This window comes from Paralichthys olivaceus, chromosome 6 (assembly GCF_024713975.1).
Source record: "Paralichthys olivaceus isolate ysfri-2021 chromosome 6, ASM2471397v2, whole genome shotgun sequence".
Classification (NCBI taxonomy): domain Eukaryota; kingdom Metazoa; phylum Chordata; class Actinopteri; order Pleuronectiformes; family Paralichthyidae; genus Paralichthys; species Paralichthys olivaceus.
The window spans coordinates 23,676,258-23,698,326 of NC_091098.1; the positions used below are offsets into that span (position 1 = coordinate 23,676,258).

Below are 22,069 nucleotides of genomic sequence, written 5' to 3' on the forward strand. Positions count from 1 at the left end.
TGCAGAGATGTGCATATTTATTCTATTCATAGGCTCCACACAGCACACATGCTACAGGCACATATTCATTACTAAGTAGCCTGTGGCGACTGTCATGTGCAGACAATGGTGGAAACAGACAAAAACAGTGTCTCCACCACACAGGGAATCGTCCACACTTGTAGCCACACTGTGGAGGTAGCACTCACAAATAGCATGTGTTTTTCTCGTTTTGTTATCATATTCACATAATCTGGTGAGAGTCGTATGTGGACTCGTAGATAAGCCTCCTTATGCTGCTCTGATATTACTGCAAATGAGCACGTCTGAGAAATGTAACACCTTGCACAGACTCTTGCATTTTAATTTGTGTGGCATCTGTGACCGGTCCGTCATGTCCCTAACCCCCTCGGGGGACCCCCAGCCTATCTGCTGCAGACCCCCAAAACCCAGGAGGAGCGGAGGAGGGGGGGAGAACAGGGACACATTTGATTGATGATGGTGTGAATTAAACAGAAAGAGATGGAGAGAATCCTTTTATCAGGCCAGAAACACGAGTGGATTAAAATGTAGTTGTACAACCCCTCTGTATAATGCAGCAACCTGGCCGCGTATCACGAGGCAGCAGGAGCCAAGTCGGGAGCCGCTCGCTATTGTGGCCCCCACCACTTGAAACTTTGCTGAAGCAGGAAAAACAGGGAAGAAGCATGTGAAAATGGAGCCGAGAGAAAAATGCTGATGTGATTAGTCGATCGCTGACAGAAAATGAATCCTGAAAGTAATCAGACGATCAGTAAATCACTGTAGTCGAGTCTGAATGCAAAAACAAATGACAGGTTTCAGCCTCGGTTATGTGAAGAATTACAAAATCATTATAATTATAACTGTAATAAACTGATTGTCTTTGGGTTTTAACTGTTGATGAGACGAAACTGGACATTTGAAACGGTCTCTTGATAAATAAGTCTTTCATGGACACATTTTCTATTTTGGGAGATTTTACAGAAAAAAACACAATGAAATGATGAGTGGAGATAAAGAATAATCATGAATTGTTTGTTATTGAATAGATCATTATTTCCCGATGTGAAAAAACCTTTTGTACTTTCCTATATTTGGACAAATCTAAGCCCGTCGCCCTTTTTGCAGATTTTGGAACATCACATAAAGGAACCATTGTTTCATCACAAAGGAAACGTTTTATTAGAATCTGATCATAGTTTCAATAAAAGTAAGAAATTATTATCACGCAAAAACAGTTTCTTCTTCTTCTTGTGTCATGTGATCGTGCAGGTAGAAGCCCTTCGTTGTCCTTTAACATAATCATGGAGTCCTTCAGGACCATGTCCGAGGCTTTAATGGAGCGGCAGCGTGTCTCTGTCTGGCAGCAGCCTCTGTGCCCGGCTACACTGCTGCTCTGCTGATGTTTTGTGCCACTGCATAATTTATTGCCCTCTTTACAGGCCTCTCCTTGCACATCCCGTCCTCCTGGTGCAGGTGAGAGTTCAGCTGTTTGGTTTAACACATCACTGAGAAGGGCCTCAGACCAGGAGACCCCACGTGTGACAAATGCAATTAGAGGAAATATGCAATTACTGCAATCCCCACTCTCTCATGCGGCCAGACAAGGACAATTTGTCACAGAGGCCCCAGCGGTATCTCCTGAGTCTGGATAGGGACCTGCAGGTATCATTGTCCCTGCCTCCTTCTCAGGAGCTGGCCTGTGGCGCTGGATGGCCTGAAGCCCCTGGGAGGCCTGGCAGAGGAAGATGTATGGCCAGAGAGATGTTACAGGGTTCAATAATCAAAAACAAACCCCTTTGTCTTTGACCGTTTCAGCTGCATGGTTTTGTTTTCTGCTGAAAGAACCTCAGAGAGTCTTTATTTAATAAAAACGTCATTCAAGGTTTTTATTTCTGCCATTTTAAATAGTAATAATATATATAAAAAACACTCATCTAATACTGAAATGTACTCATCTTGTGTGGTTTTATTCATTGGATCTCTAACTCTAACCGTTAAGACAACCAAAGTTAAGCTTATTGATGAAACGGAAACACACAACTTTATTTTAAATATAATTTTAAGTGTTAAAAAAGCACCACCACATGATTGAGCGGGTTCCCTCACATACAGAGGCTTGAGTCCTCCTGCACCAGTCGCAGGTTCAGTTCCAACCCGGCCCTTTCGTCGTCCCCACTCTTGTGTCCCGTTTCACATTTTACTGTCTGACTATCAACAAAGATGAAACGGCCCAAAAATATCTTTACAGAAGTGTTTCTCGGAAAAGTTAGACACACATCTTGATGAAAGGCACATTAAGGGGACTGATATTCGTGATATAGTTGGTTTCACTTCCTGTCTTCATCTGCTTCTCACTACACCATAATGGCTTTAACCTGTGGTAACAGCTGGGACAACAACAACATGTCTTTTAGATTGAGCTGTTGACCTTGAAAGAACACAGTTGCGTCCACACACTCAGTTCTAGAACAACACATAGTCTCTCAGTCGTCGTCATATTTCTGTTCACCTGATGAATACACACAATATTCAGTCTGCTGTTTTCGGTCTCTACCGACTCCTGAGGGAAATATCTGGCTCTTAAGTTGCAAAATGCTCCGCCACGTTCGCCAGGTAGTTGTTAACCGTGCCCGTGCACCGTTTGATGCTGCGGTACAGTGGGTTTTTACAGTTTTTATTTTCTCCACTGAAAAACGTGGCCAAAAACGACGTCGTGAGAGCAGCACGAGTGAACCGAAACGGTAAATTTACGAAGCGGACAGAGAAAGTGATGAGCTGACACTGGCTCCATAAAGCCGAGCAGAGCCACGGATTCAGCTGATGGTTCTCTGCGGGTTCATCACTGTGAGCGACCCCCCCCCCCCCCCTTTCACACCTTCACGTTTTCCGTCACCAGATGTATTGATGGTGTCAAATATCTGTTACAGCTGCTTTAAGTTCCCCTGGATTCAAACCGCACAGCGACCTGATTAATCACTTTGCTTTTGTGTCTCTCTTTCATCCGGATAATGATGAAGGGAGCAGCTCCATGTCTGCGTGAGGCCACAGGCTGAGACACTTGTCTGAAGTGCTCGACGCTGGGCCCGACACGTGAAGTGCACGACCTGCTGCATGCCTTTGTCCCTCCCTTTGAATGGACATGATAGATAGAACTGGAGCAGTGGCGGCGAAGACCATGACAATTTGAGCGCTGACCTGGTTTTCACTGTAGTCATCATAAAACACAGAGCCGGCGTCCTGGGGACATGTAATAACATCAGGCCTTTGGTGTAATTCACTATCTCAGTGTGTGGCAATATAGCAAAAGCCATTACATTTGCCTTGTAATTTGCTGTCACCCCGGCGAGGGATTCAGGTGACTGCGACCCCCCGTTAATGGAGTTCCAGTGATAAGGACAGGTCTGTTTATTAGCCTCATGCGGTCAAGCGTGGCAGGAACAGCTGAGCGCAGGCAGGTGTCGGGCCCTGCGAGGGCTCAGGCACCGCTGGCAGGCCTCGGCGCTCATTTCACGCACATTATCGTCACACTAGCTAGGTTTAAAAAGGAGGTCGCCGGGTGCACGACAATATAACTGCTGAGTGATGAGGAGCCACTCTGGTGTACACCACTCCTGGCAATTTGGTTTGTTTGTGGAAATCAATGAGTCATCTGCTGTTTTGTTTTTAGTCACGCTGGAGTCGGAGCTCTGCAATGAAACATCAGGATTTATTCTGTTGTGGTTTTTCTTTTGAAGCCACCGGAATATCCGGGATTTACACTCGTCCACAAAGACAAAATACAGCAAATGATAAGTGAACATTTCATTAGGACACAAAAATAAAAAAAGATCACATCCTGTAAAGAAAGGTTATCTCTTGCAGCACGCGCACTCGCAGACATTTACAGAGCCGTGAGGAGAAAATGAACTTCAAATTAAAATGTCTATTTGATGCATTATCCTAATAGGGACGGAGAAGGAAAAGAGGAGTGTGTGGTGCTCTCATCCTTCAGCCCGAGGGGACAGACTTGGGGAGTTGTCATTACCAACTTAGCCCATCAAGATGAGCCTGTTGGGAGGTGGATTCACCGAGATTGTCGGCTGTTTTGACAGGTGTCTGTGCTGGTTAATTTATCAGGCAATTACAGAATAAATTGAGCTATCTTTACATGGGAACATGATTGATCCCATTAAAAAAATGTCTGGGAGTTGGATTTTGAACATTTGGTTGAGGAAGTAACAGAGAAGAGTAACTTCACTTGATTGCTGATGTTGAGTATTGAGAAATACGTTTTGTTCATTTCTGCTTTCATCATATATTTTTATTACATTTAGTGTAACGTTGTTGTTTTTAATTTGAAAGTTGATGTTTGATTTCTTTTTAGATTTCAGGGTGGCACCGACCCCAGCTGAAATCTGATGGGCCCCTCAAAGTGACCTGTCAGTCATCTTAAAACAAGTCACTTACTAAAAACATTAACAATAAACGACAAACTTTTATCTTCTAAGCGTTTTGAAATTCTGCATGGATGTTGGACGTGTTGCTCGTCCAAGGACCTGATAGAAAATATTTTTGGGGACTCCCTCGTGTAAGAATCATTTGACATGTTTTTACACGTAGTTATGTGAAAGAACAACACAAGTGAAATGTCAGAGAAAGATATTAGTACTTATAGTAAAAATATTTCCACCACGTCAACACAGAATACCCGTACATCAAAATAATATCAGTGGGTTAATGCTGAAGATGGAAGAAGGGATGTTTATCTATAAAGAATAACTTAAAAAGTGAGATTCATTCACTGTTGATTGATTAATCACTTAATAGACAAATCGTTTCTCTCGACTGACAGATTCAAGTCGCCTGTACGCCTCACAGACGTTATCGACGGGCGAGACGGCAGACGGACAGGCTGCCTTTATGTAGCCCATATAGAGTGTGACCCAGGAGCCAGGGCTTTCTGTAAGTGTGCCAACGTGGACGCGCTTCCAGCAATAGTCATGCTTCTGCCAGCTGCATCATCTGTGCCTGCACAAAAGCATGCCCTTTGAAAAGCGCTTGACGCACACAGAGGCAGTGATGCGTGGTGCACATGCATCAGTGTGCAAACGTGCATGCTCACATTAGCCTTTACGCAACTTATGATCCCCAATCAAACTGATGAAACGGCTCAAGTTCACAGTTTGGAAATTAAATGCAGTTTCTTTTCTTTCTTTGTGTTTTTATTTTTCTCCCCTGGTTGAATCTCGCAAAAATATTCAAAATAAAGCAAAAACACTGAGGCTGGTTCAAAGAGATTTGAGGTGAAATCTAAATATGTGGTGGCAGATTGAAGTGGAAGCAACAGAGCTCATCTGTCCTCTAGCAAAAGACTCACTATGAGTCATACCAAGTGCACGCATCACTGTAGAGACACTCAATTATGATTCAAATCTCCATAACGGGGCAATAAAGCCATTTGTCATGTGACCATCTGCAGTGCATCCGATTCTGCCTGAATATAGTTAGCCCCTGTGCACTGTGCGAGTGCAAAGAGTGGAACGTGTGGATTTATTAGTGCCAGGCTGAAACTGTAATCACCACAGGATCAGTGCCGTGCCGATAGATTAATTTCATTTTCTGTGAATTATGTTGTAGCCTCCTGAAAAAGGAAAATCTCCCAGAGCTCGGAAGCCGAGACGTGGCCCCCGGCCGTCTTTGTTTTACTTTTTCTCTTCAGATTTAAAACAATGTGCGAAGGGAGAGAGCAACACCAGTTTAGCTCCAGCACCGTAATTATCGCCTGCTTTCGTCTCCCAGGGATGTTCATGGACAAGGGCCTCATAACAGGTGACAGAATGCCTGCCAGCCGCCCCCGGTTCCCCGCCCCCACCCCAGAATGGTGACTATTATAAACCAAAAACGTATGCTCTCAATATATATGCAAATGATGCTTGGTCCCAAGGTGAAGTTCGCGGAGCAGCAACGCCGCTTGCCTCTGTTTTGCTCATTTGCAAAAATGTTGAGAGTAACAAAGACCACAGGAAATTGAAAAATTGTTACTAAGTATTAGAAAAAGCAATCATTTTCCCCTGGCAGCCTAATCCTGTGGAAATTGATCTCACCTCTCTTCCCGACATGCACGGCGAGGAAAAACACATAAGAGGAAAATGCTCGTCTCGGTGTTACCTGGTGGAAAATTTGTTTGGTTGTAGATTTCTTTTATTTATTTATTTTCTTCATAAGACCACAGTGTCCTGTGTTATGAGGACCTGCTCTTTGTTTGTCTCAGTGGCTGCAAACAGGTGAAGTGAATCCTCAGAAAAGAAATTAGTAGCTGGTGTGTAATTGTTTTCTAGACCTGCTGCTGCTGCTGCTGCTGCACAACCCTGAGTCCTCTTTCTGCTGAGCTGCTGCATCCATGCGACTTGCATGCAAATCTATCCATTTGTTGTCTAATTTTAAACAGGCTGATACCATCTCACTAATGCAGATACTCTTCCTTTGCGTGGAAGTACAAATTGGAAACGACAGTCTATTACCCACTGCTCTGACCTTCGTGATGGAACATAATGTGAAAAGACCTACAATGCCTTTATTTGAAGGGAGGGAGGGCGAGGACAGCGGCGTGATTAATTAACCCAATTAATTTAGACTAAGATTATCTGAACAATTATTTCTCGATAAATCAGAGCAAGGTGTGATGATGACTATTATAGTTAAGGTTTAATTACAGCATTCAAAGATGAAATTACTTTGCTCGGAACACACTGGAACCTTCTGTACAAAGTCTTTGAAGGAAATTGTTACAGCTTCTGTTTGAAATAGACAATAGAGCCAAGGAGAAGAAATCTTCCTCTGTGAAAAACTCATTCTGAGTTAAAGAAACACTTTGCACTCAGGCTTTCTCACACTCTCTGTGAAGCTACAGGCTTCAGCCGACTAACTGAGCTAAAGGCTGCTGCACACCGGAGGATAATCAGGACGGTTTTAGACCCGATTTGTCCTTTGAGACAATCAGGAGGACGTTTCCCGACTGGAGGTCACTTTCTACTGATCATCTGTCCAAATAATCCTGAGGTAGTTATCAAACATGTTTGATATTACTACTTAACGCTCAACGGCAAAAAGTAAACAGTAATATTTCATTGATTAGCTGTTTCAAACTGTCCATGGTTTCCCACCTCTCGCCCAATTAGCTGAACTCCAGTCCACCTACGACCCTCAAAATATAAACTGTATAGCTAATGAATCAATGAAAAGTAAAAAGTTGTATTACTCTTTAAATTTCTGTCAATATATACATGTTTTTTGTATTTTTTGCAGTACATCTAAAGGTATTTACCAAAAATGGACAAAACACAACATGATGTCTCGTTGGTGCTCTGGGGTTCACACACAGTCCAACGCTGACACATCTGTGCACTACTGTCAATAATGTAAAGTCATTACTGTATTTCAAATATCAATACTTGCTTGAAAGTACCTGTATTACTGAAGAAACCATCGTTGCCTAACAACTCGTTTACACCAAAACCAGCAGGCAGAAGCATTTTTTACGGTGACGTTTGACCTGAGGTGGTCTCTCAAAGCCGATTGAAGCCAGATGTTTATGAGTATTAGTAGATTTTTTGACTGGTGATAAAGAAGCTTACGACTATTAGCAGCTGCTGGTGTGGCTTTATATTTACAGTCATGAGAATAGTATCGACCTTCTCTTTCAATTCTCTGCAGCAAACCTCCCCCGAAAGCATTTCCCCGATACCCAGTGTTTGAAAGTGTAGCCCACATTCTGGTCAGGCGTTCCAGTTGCAGTGCACAAAAGAAATTATGTCAGCCTTGGAAGCTGACACATTTGTTCTCAGTGGCTGACATGAGAGCTCCTCACTGTGCATGAAAGTGGGTAGCTGGTAGAGATTTCATATGGTTTATTGCTCCCACTTTCACCGAGGTTATTTATTGAACTGCCATCGTGGCCCCTGCTCCTCACAGCCACCCAGTGCCTCCGTGCCCCTCAGAATGATCGAGGAATTTATGTCACATGAACAGCATGCAGAGACCGAGTTTAAGTTTTATTCAGAAGCATCACTCATGCATAGGATACTATTTACAGTAATGCATTCACACATGCTGCGACTTCCTATGATGGCCCTTGAAGGAAAAATGATGATAGATTGTGTGGAGGGTGTGAGGCTGTAAGAGAGAGAGAGAGCGAGCAGCAGGGGGAGATGGTGGTGAAAAGTAGGTTTCGAGTATTCCACAGGCTAAATGAAGAACAAACAAGCGCCATACAAGACAGTGAAGGAGAAAAGATTATCATCTGCAGATGAAAGCTGGAGAGAGGGAGGGAGAGAGACTCATTCTCTGCCACACAGCTGTCTTATTTGCAAGGTGTTGAGAAACCAGTTTTTTTTTCTTTCTCCAAGAGGATGAAAAGATTCTTCTGAAGCCAAAAGGGTCTGCTATCATTTTTGGGCAGCTTGAGCGGTAGAGATGTTATTAGCATAAATTATCTCCCCCACCAAAGAGATGGGAACATGCTAGCTCGTTTCTGCTTTTCACACTTAATTGCCCTATTTACTGAACAGTTGCCCGTGGACAACAAATGCACACACGCTCCGAGATGCATACAGGACAACAGGCAGACACAAGCCAAATAGGGCATGAGTGATACACTGAACTATCTGCCAAACAGCATTAGATACAGTGCGGCTGGGGAGGCTGTTAACGTCCATTCAGACTTCATGTTGGACCAGAAATCCACAGTAAAATGTTAAGTATTGCCTTCATGGTCTCATTCATTGAGCCATGTCTGATCAGTGTCTGCGTAAAAAATATATTTTATATTTAGGATTCGGCCGCGAAACGTCTTCAAATCGCGAATTAAATCAAACTTTTCTGATTAAATAAATACCTGTTGTGATTTTTAAACAGATTCATGTTGTGTTCTAAACTTTTTATCCATCGTCAGCTCCGGCTTTTCTAAAGAGCACATCAGTCTGCTCCTGCAGCAGCTGAAAAAAGCCTCGGTGAAGTGACCCAGTAAGCAAGAGCGAGGTGAATTATACATGGCTGTGCCTAATGGACTCTTAGCCTCACTTTACCTCGCCCAACAGGCTCCGAGTGTCTTTATATAAGCACGGCCTCTTCATGAGATGTGTAATCATATTTTCTGTTTGGTTGATCTTCTTCTTTTCTCTGTGAGGTGTGTGAATCGGCTGGAAATTAAATGATTGAACGGACTCAACACGTCTGTAAAGAGAGATAATAAACTTCTGTATGTGGGACAAATCAACGAGATTGACTTCTTTCATTCAGCCGGCGAGGTCGTCTCCGCCGCCCTGGAGGGTCGTACAGGATGTTAATGAGGCTGATTGTATCCCCCCACCCCCTCGTTCCATCTGACCAGAGTGAAGCCCCCGCTCCGGTAAAAAAAAACAACCTTCCTCCAGCCTGAGGGGGTCCGTCGCTATGGTAACATCCCGAGGCAGTGACCACATGTCAGAGTCTGGGGGCCATAAGTGGACCCGAGCTCCTGCAGGAGGAGGAGGAGGAGGAGGAGGAGGAGGAAACAATCGTCAGTGAGTCTCCTGCTGCTGGAAAAGGTTTCAGTCACAGCATGTTTCCTTTTGTCCGTCACTTCTAACCTGTGGCCAACTTGTTGCACTTGTTCTCTAAAGTATCTTTAAAGCTCAAACGTGATGGAATGGAGAAATAATCCATGTGTTAATTGTGTCAACGTAAAGTTAAAAAAAACCATAAAACAGCCTGAGTGCAATAACCGAAGACGAACATCTTGCATTGATCGAAGTTGTCTTGTCTCCACTGTCTTGAAAAATACTTTGTCCAGATCCTATTTATCTGTGTTGATGTGAAGCTGCAGTGTCTCTACTTTATTCTGCGCTGCACAGAATAATGAGAACGTGTGTCAGAGGTGAGGTGAAGTTCAGGATGATACAGACGACAGGTCTGAGCGAATACTGAAAGAGTTTGATATCAGTCACTCAAGGTTTGTTAATTTAACCTCTCTGCTCCGTTGAGTCAATTCTGAGGAACAATCTCGTTGGAACAAGTGAAACATTTCAACACGGGACGGTGCAGTTTGTTGTATCCTGAACAAAAGAGGTGAAATTTGATCACTAAAGAAATACAATTCACGACCTTCTGTGAAATGTCTCTTCACGAGATGACTCCTACGTTTGGAGAGAAAAAGAACAGAAACCGTCGCTCGGTCTCATTATTTCCGACAGTGATTCCTCCCCTGACCTCTGGCGTCCTTGCCTCTATCAGCTTGGCTTAGTGACATCAATGTGAACTTGTCCTTTAATGTACAATCACACACGTATGATAAATCCTGACGGCGCTGATTTAAAGCCGTCCCCTTCTTGAAACCTGTCGTGTCCGAGCTGCAGGGTCACCGTCACTGGCCCGATATGATATAGAGCGACCGGCGGGGGAGGGGATGGGGTTAATATATAGCACCTTTAACACCATTCAAGCGCAACGTCAGGAGCACGATCAAATCTGAAAAAGCAAAACATACGAAATCAGTGTTTCAGCTTCGAGTGAAAAAAACCCTGTAAGTTTTCCAGTTGATGCTACAAGTGGTTAACCACATTTTCAAGGTTTTTCATTGTAAATATGTCGTTTTAAAGTTGGACGGGATTTTTCACAATGTAACAGACTAAAAACATTCAATTAACAAATATAAATCAAATATTCAAGATGTAATCAATCACTAATAAGTAACAGAACATGTTCACTATAATCAGAGATACACCGAGCATCCACAACAACATAACATGTCACTGGTTTTAATTTAGTGTATGTCGACTGAACCAAGTATTAAAGACGTAGAAAGTAATTTGAATTAAATAGTTTACGATGGCATAAATCTCACATTTCTGATTGTTCATAAATAATGGATTTTCGTTGTTTATCCCGGCACGATGAATTCACCATGTTATGAAATCCACAGAAACAGAAAAAGCCACAAAACAGAGAAGAATAGAACATGTTCTTTATTTAGATTAGACTTATAATGTGTGAAACATCAGAAAAAGAAGCGATAGTCGTTCATTTTATTAGTTTGATGCTGTAGGAAATGATTTAATCAAACAGGTGACGTGACACAAGTGTTTCCTGTTGTTGAATCAAACAGGTGCTGGAATTCTGTTTCAGAAGCTGCCACACCATAACTTTTCTTTGCCTGTGTAAATATTTAACTTACATTCATTCTTACAAGGGAACAACAAGTGTGCAGCACTAATGAAAAATACATTACACTCTATTGTATAATGTAGCATAAAATTCACAGAGTGAGCTAATGAATCCACGCAAACACAAACCAACCCGCAGAAATCTGGCCAATTTAGCGAGCACGAATCTAATTCTAGATTTCACCCTAATCAAAAAAGATGTAATTAATTAATCAGATAATTCACTGCCACGCATGGCAGCACACACATCTGTGCAATGGTAATGGGAATAGAGAGAGAGAGAGAGAGAGAGAGAGACAAGCTGAGCAGTGCAGCACTACAGAGCTTCCCCCCCCGACAGCGTCTACAGTGCTGGTGTCCTGTGCAGCTTTGAAACTCGGGTCCGGCTCTCTCCTCCACCGTGCATGTGGCCACAGTGCAGCGTGTCAAAGGGACGCAGAGATCTGAGGCTGTTTGAGGTGACAGAGATGACATGAGGGAGGCAGCGGCTGTACAAGGCAAACATAAACTGTGCCACTCCATCTGAAAACAATGGGGGACAGGACACTGAGTGCGCTCTCATCCACATCTCCATTGTCTGCCCTCCTCTTTTACTCCTCCTCCGAGCATGGAGCATAAGCGGGGTGAAAGAGGGGAGGGGAGGGGAGGGGAGAGGAGGGGAGCAGCAGTGGGGGCAGTGGGGGTCTGGCTGTGTTCTTTCTCCTCTGTCTGTGTGCGAATGCACAGACGGTTCAGTAGTAATTTGATGTGTGTCCCCGGGGACATTTGATGGATTAAAGCTAAGCAGCTCCATTTCGCAGCACCACCTGATCTTCCACTGCCTGTGCCCCATATAAAGGCTGGCGTGATTGCTGATCTCAGCTAGTCTGACAGTCTCTCTCTCTCCCTCCTCTCCCTGTCTGTCTCCATCTCTTCTCTTCCTCACTGGTCCCTTAAGCCTGCTGCATCACAGGAGCTATCCAGTGCTGAACAGGATCGCTTTTATTTTTTATTTTTTTATTTTTCCTGGGGAAGCTGGGGGAGCCAGAGAGTATCACACAGCATCGCCGTCAGCCTTGTTCTCCACTGGTTTCCATTTTCTTTCTTATCTTATGTTTTTGGCCGCCGTCTTCACATTAATCGCAAGGATTACCTTCCAGCCAGCCCTGCTCGCGTGCTTCCTCCGAGGGTTTTCATATTTTCTCTCATGCATTTTTTTTCTAAGCTCTGTGTTTTTATCCATTGAAACATGCCCCGCTCATTTTTGGTGAAGAAAATCAAGCTTGATGATTTCTCTTCGTCCAATGTGGCCACCTCCAACCATCATCACCACCTGGACGACTCGTTCACTTTTGCACGCTCCATCACAGACTCGGTGACCAGCCTTGGTGTTCGTCTCAGCGAGAATGGTGAGTTAACATGCCTCCACTTGTCTGCCCCGCTCCAGATAAAGATGAGCCTGCACACAGCTCCACTGCTGATTTCAGCATCTCTCACATTTCCACACTTAGCACAGATGGCATCCTCGATTGTTTTTGTGTTGCCTGAGCGTTTCTCCTGCTCGTAGAATGTATATTAATGTGAGATGTTACATGCAGCCAGCTGATTTTTGCATCAGTATCCCGATTAATCCTCTCCGGAGGCACCCCACCCCCATCTCTGTGCTCCCAGACTTTTGTTTTTTGACTCCAGTGAAGGACAGACACAATTCAGGTCACAGCCACGGATTAGCTTATGTAAATAGGGAACAAAACGTGTGTCTAATCAGGAGAAGCTCCAGTTGTGTATGTGTGTGATTGCACCAACCCTGTGGTAGCGGAACACGCACACAGTGACTATATCTGGTCATCATGTGCACTAAAAAATTCATGAAAATGAGAGATGAGTATCAGATGATACATTTGTCCTTAGCTGTTATTGTCCTTGGGTTCCCATCACGGTCCGATCCTCCCTTGCCCCCCTCTTCCCATCCAAGTGGAGCATGCACAGTCTCCCCACCCCCATCGCTCCACTACATCTTTCTCTTCCTTCCGGGCATTTGAAAACTAGCAGGGGTTAGAGTTTCAGCCGTGCAGGCCTATCGCCGCCACTAGAGACATCAACACACTGTACAGTACGGCCGGAAGGGAGGTGGGGAGCTGGGCTGAGGGGATAGCGAAGGGAAGGAGAAAAAGGAGACAAAAATGCTTGGGGCAGCATTGAGGCCGGTCACGTGACGGAGGTTGTACAGTAAACATGAAGAAAGGCACATAGCTGCACTGTGGTCAACACACGGGCCGGCCATGCTAAGCCCCGGTCGGTGCAGAGAGGCGACCTTCACTTTCACGCTCTGCTTTAAGCTCGCCGCTTCCATTTTGTGGCCACGTTGCGAGGGCCATATGTGTCTTTGTTGTGATTTGTCAGGATATTTTCACAGAGGCTTCACAGTCCACAGATACATGTTGTGACGATGCCCACCTGTTATTCAGCCGCGTCAATAACAAGCTCCACTGAAATTTACATGACCGGGATTATGGGATTTAAGAAACATTTAACTTGTGATTATATAAACAAAAGATTGAAACAATTAAATTCCAAAACAACCTGCTGGTTAAAGAGTAAAAACAAGAATGTGATAAAGACATTTTACACATTCACCCTGCATGTTGTGTAGTCTGTGATGATGAATGTTCTTTGAGTTTCCTGCTGAACAATATAACATTATTATTACAGAATCCATTTGTATAGTTATTGTCACTCTCTATTGTTCCAGAGTCTATTGTTCAACACCATGGATAATAAGCGTTATATTAAAAATGAGAAAAGCGCGATAAGGCACAACACTGATGTTGACAAAAGGCGTTTTAATTTGAACAAAAGAATCTTTTTTTGTGCTGATTCCAAGAAAGAAAAGAGGAGGCAAAAATGAAAGAATTCCCTGCGAGGCTGAAATGCCTCACATCAGCACTTCTGCCGTGCCAGGAGATTTTCTTTCCCCCCATTGTGGAGACATTTGACTTGAGTGTCTGTTGAACAACAAAGAGGGGTGGCTGAGAGGGTCCATTAATTACATGCTTGCTTTGCATTAGAGAAATGAGTCCATGAGCTGGAAAGGCTGATAGAGCGAGAGTCCCGAATGATGAGCTCCATGTCTGACCTTGGGTAATTGAAACACAGTAAACAACTCTGCTTAGTGGAGATTAAAAACAAAAAGAATCTCGGAAAAAATAAAGGTTGAGGTGCTGTTTTCACGAGTGACTGTGAAACAGGTGCTTACAAATAATAATAATTTGATTTTAATCGCAAATGAAATTGTAAATAAGTGATATTTTTTATTTTTTAAAGAAAGCATCGCTCCGTCTCTCTCGGACACACACACACACACACACACACACACACACCATCTGTGTAGTTGAAAACAGTGCACCCATGCAGTGCAGCATAACAATGTGTGCACAGGCCTGGTGTTCCCCGGTCCTCGGGTGTCACGGTCATGTCTTTGACAGAGTGGGTGTGTGAACAGAGACCCTTGGGAGCGGAGACGCTGGAGTAAGAGAGCACTTCAGCTGATTTCTTAATGGCCTGTTTCTTAAGGCTCTTCAGCGCGTCTGCCGCGGTGGGCAGGTGACCCTCTTCACAAACAATGTGTACGATGCCATGTCGGCACATTATCGGCCCTCGAGCGCACCAGGCTCAATAAACTATTATTGTGTGTCGCAGATACTTGATCTTCTCCTGCGCTCGACTGTTCCTACAGCTGCACTATTTTACAGATGATGGCCTATTGATCAGTTCAAAACTTTGAATTTCATTAAAAACCAGTCAATACCCAATTTCCACCGCTTGCTGCACACAATGCTTAGGAATGGGCTTTTTTTTCTGCTGTTATGCACTATTACTCTCAGAAAGGGAATGTGACCACATTTTATACTCAGTCAAATATGTTCCACCTCACAATATCAAACCTGGAGGTAAATGCATTTAGTATTTATTCAGCTCCGGAGATTCGCAGGATCAGAGTATTCAGTATATTGAGTTGTGCTTGGATGCATTTAGCTGCCAGCGAGCCTTTTAGCTCCTCTGGCACTGAGCTGCTTCAGAAAGGAAGGAAATACTTGAGTGATGCCAATGAAAATATATCTCTCTGAAATCATGCTCTGTACAGTTGGGGACATTTAAATCTCTTGTGGTGCCTTTTGCATTGCAGCATTTTTTAAAAGAAGTAGCACAGAATCTGACAGGATTTAAGCAGCTGTAACAAGTTGATCCGGTGCAAAACCAAACCATTCACTTGTTGTTTGCAGGAAAAATCAAATAACTGCTACAGAAAGCTCTGAAATCGACCTGTGACTGAGGTGTTTGGATTTAGAGCACAAATTTAAATTTAATTAAAATCCTTTTCACGATAAAACATCTGAGGAAATAATGTCTTGTTTAGGTTTTGCAGTTGAGACTTGATGTAATTGTTGAGCCAGTGTTCAATAAGTAGACATAGAGCGAGGCCCTGGCCACAGAGGACTGACACATCACAGGAGAGGACGTCTGATCAATGAGACGACTTTATTTAATATGCATCCTCTCACAGTCTTCTTTGATGAGCTATTATCTCCCGCTCGTCCTCACTGTAAAATTGCAACCTTCCTAATCGCAGCTGAGCACATCATGTTTCCCTGCATCGCTGCACTATTGTGTGTACAACCTGTGAGCTCTGGGAAAAAAAATGCAATTATCTCTGTGCTACCACTCGCTCTTTCACCATTTTACGAAGGGCAATCATCCAACACGATGATCATGTAATCACCAGTGTGTCACTGTGTCCTTATCCATCACAACCCCTGGCCAACTGTGTTTGCGTGTGTGTCTTTTTTCCCAGGCTATATCCAGGATTACATCACGCCATCTGTATACCAGGGGGAGAAGAAGATGGAGCACAAGTTGGCTTCGCCGGTGTCAGACCCCCTGTACACACCGGTGAGCAGCGGAGGGGAGTACTGTGACCCCGACCTGAAGCAACCCGACAGCCCCCAGTCTGGCATGACAGCCAGCGGCTTCTACAGTGGTGAATCGGAGGCCCTGGCCGAGGGTTACACCATGGATGCCTTTTTCATCTCTGACGGGCGCTCGAGGCGAAAGGGTGACAGCGAGAGTCGTGGAGGGGGCTCCAGAAGCAGCAGCGCCAACGCTGGGACTCCGGAGGGGGTACCGGGCACGGCTCGCCATTCCTGCAACGAGTGCGGCAAGACGTACGCCACCTCCTCCAACCTCAGCAGACACAAGCAGACACACCGCAGCCTGGATAGCAAGATGGCCCGCAAGTGTCCCACCTGTAATAAAGTGTACGTGTCCATGCCGGCATTGGCCATGCACATCCTCACCCATGACCTCAAGCACAAATGCGACGTGTGCAGCAAAGCTTTCAGCCGGCCGTGGCTCCTTCAAGGTCACATGCGCTCACACACGGGGGAGAAGCCCTTTGCCTGCGCCCACTGTGGCAAAGCCTTTGCTGACCGTTCAAACCTCCGCGCCCACATGCAAACACACTCTGCCTTCAAGCACTACAGATGCAAGCGCTGCAATAAGACCTTCGCTCTCAAGTCCTACCTGAACAAGCACTATGAGTCAGCTTGCTTCAAGGGCTCCGCAGACGAAGACGACTCTGGATCAGAAAACTAACCCCCGAGGAAGAAGCTAAATTTTGAACCCCCGTTGTAGGTTCACCACCAATAACCCTGTTCACTCTGCCCTCCATGCCTTTTTTCTTCCCTTTTTTTAGAAAGCAATATTTTCACTGAGATTACGTGAAGAAACTCTAATGATTATGGCAAAGACAATTTCAAAAGATGCTGGATTTTTTCCCTGCACAGTAGCTAATCGTCCACAGAAACATACAATCAACAACCTTCCCCCAAATAGAGACTGTAGATGATAGTTGTACACAATGACTCAACATGTACTCGCATGGATGCGTACTCATGTAAACACACACATACACACACTCACGCAGACATGTATGAATACACACTCACACATACTTGTACTTCAGTCTTTATGAGGACACTTACTTACATAATGCTATAACCCACTATGCTAATCTTAATTATCACAGCTAAATGCCTAATTCCAACCTTTAGCCTAATCCTAATTCTAACCTGAAACCAGAGACCAGTAAACCCTGAAATGTCCCTTTGCATTCGTGGGAACCGGAATGTCCCGACTTTCCTAAATGTCCCCACCTGTGGGGTGTATGTCGCTGGTCCCCACAAGGAGAGAAGTACAAGTACACAGACAAACACACACACTTACACACAATTATATATGAGGCCTGGCATGTGAATTTTTATCAATGACTATAATGATATTGATATCAATAGTAATAATATTTAGATTCCTGATATTTTATAGCAAATAGTAATGAGAAAACGACAAAAAAACAACATAAAAAAGGACTAACAGTGTTCTTTTGTTTTTTAGAGACAAAATGACCTCTTGTATTTTTATGCTGCTTTTTATTTGCTAAGAATTGAATTCTTTTGCAACTGCCAACATGAACTTTTTATGAAAATGTGAACTATGACAGTATTTGCAAAAAAAGGGAGATCATTTTAAAAGGTTAAACGACAAACCCTTTTTTCCACACCAATGTTTTAATTCAACGGATGTTATTTTTGTATTTGATTTTTCTAAATTTATTTTTTTGTGCTTATTATCCCTTGTTGATCAAAAGCATCTTTGTAACTGTGGGTATTTAAAATGGGAAAAAAAAAAAAAAAAGCTAATTTAAATAAGCTGGACAAGATGATGATAACAGGCCGTAGGTCGTTCAGTCGAATCCGCCAATAGCAGTGATGTTAAAACATTTAACAGGCCTGTTGAACAGGCGATCACACCACATCCAATCAGATTCATAGTCTCACCCTGACGAGAAAACTCTGAGAGCCAGACCAAATGACGTGTTGTTTTTAAGTGCCATGTGCGGTTGATTTGTCTATAGCAATGAAAACTTTCGTTGTTCTTCCTCCACCATGGTGGCTTGCATGAACTCTGCTGCCTTTATGGTGCATCATCAGTCTTAACAAAGCAATGTGCAGCCAGTGTTTGAGGTGCTCCGCCACCGCCAGTGTTACCTCAGAGTGAAGGTATGGACACACACACCCTCAGTTACAAAGTGACAGTCGAATCGTTCTGTTTGTCCCTTTTTATATGTCGCTCAAAGCTCCGCCCACGGTTTTAAATGCATCCCATCTATTTATCATGTAAATACTTTATTTATCTACCTATTTATCTATTTATTTTGTATTATTTATTTATCTTATTTTTGTGTATTTATTGAAGACAGAATTATTCGTTGATTATCATGTATTTATTTACTGTTTATAATTTTAAAATATGAACATCCATTGACCTTGTAAGATGCTGCTGATCTTCAAAGAAAATGTTTATATGCATGAAAACTGTAGAGAGTCCGAGGGACTTAGTTTTTTAAAGAGGAACAATGTACGGTACCAGTGCTAGAAGAACTTCCAACTAATGAATGCAGAGTTACTTTTGTTTTCATGGCAATAATTTACACTGACACGGCAATTTGACATGTATAACAATCACAGTCACTGTCCTGTTTTCAGTCGATTTAGGGCAATAAAAAGAAACGATGAAAATGAAAAACTAAAATATTCTCCATGTTGCTGTTTCCCGGCCTCCTGAAGACTGGAGGTTCTCTTTAAATCCGAGGCAATAAATAATTCCCAGAAATGGACGCTGATATGTTCATAAACACGTGAAACTATCCGACAGAGAGTTGAATAATGTGGGTGTAATTCATCCAGATTTAAATGTGCTGAAGCAATAAAGATAGTGATGTAGTAACAATGGACAACACTCCATCCTTTACACAGCGAGCGGAAATATGCTACAAGTGTTAATTTGACTGGAAGAAGCTGATGTTCCTTGTTTATTTCGTATTATTTGAACTGTCTCTTTTGTTTCTAAGATTAACCAGGTATAAAATCTCTTCTGGCAGCTGAGGGCAGACTTGATTCGACTGAAGTGTTTGAAAGTTACATATTACGCAGCAGGAAACATTAATTTCCACTTAGGTCACTGACATAATGAAAACGTTCAAAAATATATAGTTAAATAAAAAAATCACCGCTGCTCCCAAATGTTTCGGCGCCATTTAAACCAGCTGAGGTGTTAAAGGAGAGAGACCTGCTGAGATCCCATTATGATGACTGTGTACATTTCTAACCAGCACTAACCGGAAATGGTAAAGAAGGTTTGCTGTAATGCATCTCTAAATCCCCCCTCCTCCATTATTTCCTCCCCCTGCCTGGCGTCCCTCCCCTCCCCCCTCCCCCACCATCCGTCCTCATCTCGTCCCCCTACTGCCTCCAAACAGACGCACCGAGGATGAGATGTGTTGAAGTGGGATTGGCGGTGGGTGGCGGAGTGTGGGAGGATAACAGGTGTTTGCAGACAGACTGCAGATAGGGAGCGTAATTGAGTCGGCGAGCGACCTCCAAGGGGAAGGTCAAGCACCAGCAGGCAAATGCACTGTCAGCTATTTGCATATTCCAAATCAATGACACGATCCCGGTGATGCTGAGCTCGTCCTGCAAAACAAAACAAAGCAAAAAAAAAAAAGAAAAAGCTAATCAGAGGAGAAAAGACAGAAAAGAAAAGTTTCCACTCTGTCCGTCCGTCCCATCGTCTCGTCAATGGTCGTCTAAGTGCTGCAGCTGAATCACTGCATGAGAGCCTCCGAACCACCTGTCTCCTGATTCGCTTAGCTTTGCTGTTTCAGCGAACTATCGCAGAGATCATCACTTCCAGTAGATTATTTTGTATGTTTTATATTTTACTGTGGAACACAAATATGACGTACCTCTGAAACCTGGGGACCGAGGTAGACAAAAGTACGGAGATCATTAAAATCAACTGGATTCGGGAAACGAACCACAGGCGTCGTCCTCCCCAGGGGAAAACACTGATCACAGAAAAAGAGGCACAATTTGATTCTAAACGTGTGAATTTAGATTTAGGGAAACATTGTTCCTCTTTGATAATTTTGTAAATATATTTGTAAATATATCACAGCAATAATATGACAATGCATGTAGACATTTAATTGCTCTTTTTATAATCATGTTGTCTTTTCTTTTTTTCTTTTTTTTTATTAAGAGAAAAATAGACAAATACAGGTATTAATTGCAGTCCGGGTGGCCACGTGAATCAGGGAGTGTCTTGATTAAAAAGCTATCTGTTGTAAGTTACAAACAAAAACTTCAAACTCTGTGTACTCTCAAAGATTTGATCGTGTTCTGTATGATTTCTCTGTTCTTCCTTTCTTTTATTTATGTGCCCGGCTTGGCTGCGCAATGAAAAAGTGCCAAAAAGTATGATTTCCATGACAAAAGCCTTCAACATATGGTCGGCTGCTTGAAACCTTCCATATGGTCCTCAAAGAAAAAAAAAAAACTGATTAAGATTTTCCACTTTCTCTCTCTCTCTCTCTTTCTCTCTCTCTCTCCTTCTCTGTCTCTCTGTTCCAGCTGAGTATGAAGAAACTTAAGCCATGATTGCTGAGGGGTGTTTTGATTTATCTTGTTCTGCTAATTAATAATGATGACAACAATAGCAATGATAACGTTAATAAAAACAATAGCACAAGGACCCTGCAAGCCTATTATTTTATTTCTATTGCAATTGACACATTGATTTTTATGAAATGAAGAAATTTGGTATTTTGTGTTATTTATTCCTGTATTTTTTTTCTACACACACGTTCACGCAACACACACAGTCGTGTCTCCTTGACTCCAGAGGACATGCTATTGACTTACATTCATTTTTTGGAGACTTTCTCTAACCTTATCCATAACTACTAACCCAAACCCAAACCTTAAATCATGTCTTCACCTTACAATTAAATGAATTGCATTATGGGGACTTCCTTCTGTCCCCATAAGAAAACAAGTCCCCATAATGTAAACACATTCAGGTCCCCACAACATGAGTAATACCTGGACCACACACGCTCACTTTACATTGACTTCCTGACAGAAAAACTTTAACCATGACCAATAAATGCCTCAACCTGAACCAAACCACATTTCACAGCTGAGCCCTGATCTTAACCAGCAGCTCCATCACCTTCTTTTCATAATTTACGCCTGTACAATGATGAAATGCTGAGATATCTGGTGAGTGTGTTTGGAAAATCGCCTTCAGTCAACATTAACTCTACGAGTAATTATGCTTGTGACTACAATGTGCCATCAGCTGCAGCCTCCTCGGTCAATGTTTGATGGATTTTATGAGTTTCTTTGTCAATTTACCAACTTTTAATTCTTCCGCTCGGAGGCACATAAACACTGATGCTCTTTGTTTGTCTCAGCGGCAACAGAACAGGAGACCTGACAACACCAGTGTGGCTTTGAATGAGAGTTCCTGAGATGTGGACGTTATCAAACGCACAGACATCTGTACCGCCACTATTAAGCCCCTTCCTGGTCATTAAATTTTAATGGAACATTGATTTCATGTTGGAACTACTCTTTCTGAGTGACTCAAAAGCCAGGGAAAAATATGGAACAAAATAAAAATGAATCATGACAGCGGGCAGGGATTATTATTCTGGGGGCTTTTCTTGATTGGTTTCCAGGGAATATACAACACTTGAATTCAATCGCTTGTGTCCTTCAGTGTCCTCCAGCAGCGCAGCAGCAGCATAATGAGACAGCAGAGCAGAGCAGAGCAGAGCTCGGACTCAGAAACCCGACACTTTGCTGCACACTCCTTCCTTTAATGTGCAGAGGCAGTGGTTTCCACTGCTGCTGCTTGTTTGTGAGTCGTGTTGCTAAAGGTAAACAAATAACTGAATAAATTGGGTGATCTGTTTTCATCACACTGACCCCCCACCCCCACCACAAAAC

The 22,069-nt window shown here is 43.2% G+C and overlaps 1 protein-coding gene across 1 annotated transcript; it reads left to right on the plus strand.

Annotated features, from left to right (window-relative positions):
- Nucleotides 1-11,843: 11,843 nt before the first annotated feature.
- scrt2 (scratch family zinc finger 2) lies at nucleotides 11,844-20,807 on the plus strand. The gene is made up of 2 exons (XM_020104703.2): nucleotides 11,844-12,568; nucleotides 16,012-20,807. Exons 1-2 carry the CDS (start codon nucleotides 12,409-12,411, stop codon nucleotides 16,809-16,811), a joined length of 960 nt encoding a protein of 319 aa, XP_019960262.1. The 5' UTR covers nucleotides 11,844-12,408; the 3' UTR covers nucleotides 16,812-20,807.
- Nucleotides 20,808-22,069: the final 1,262 nt, after the last annotated feature.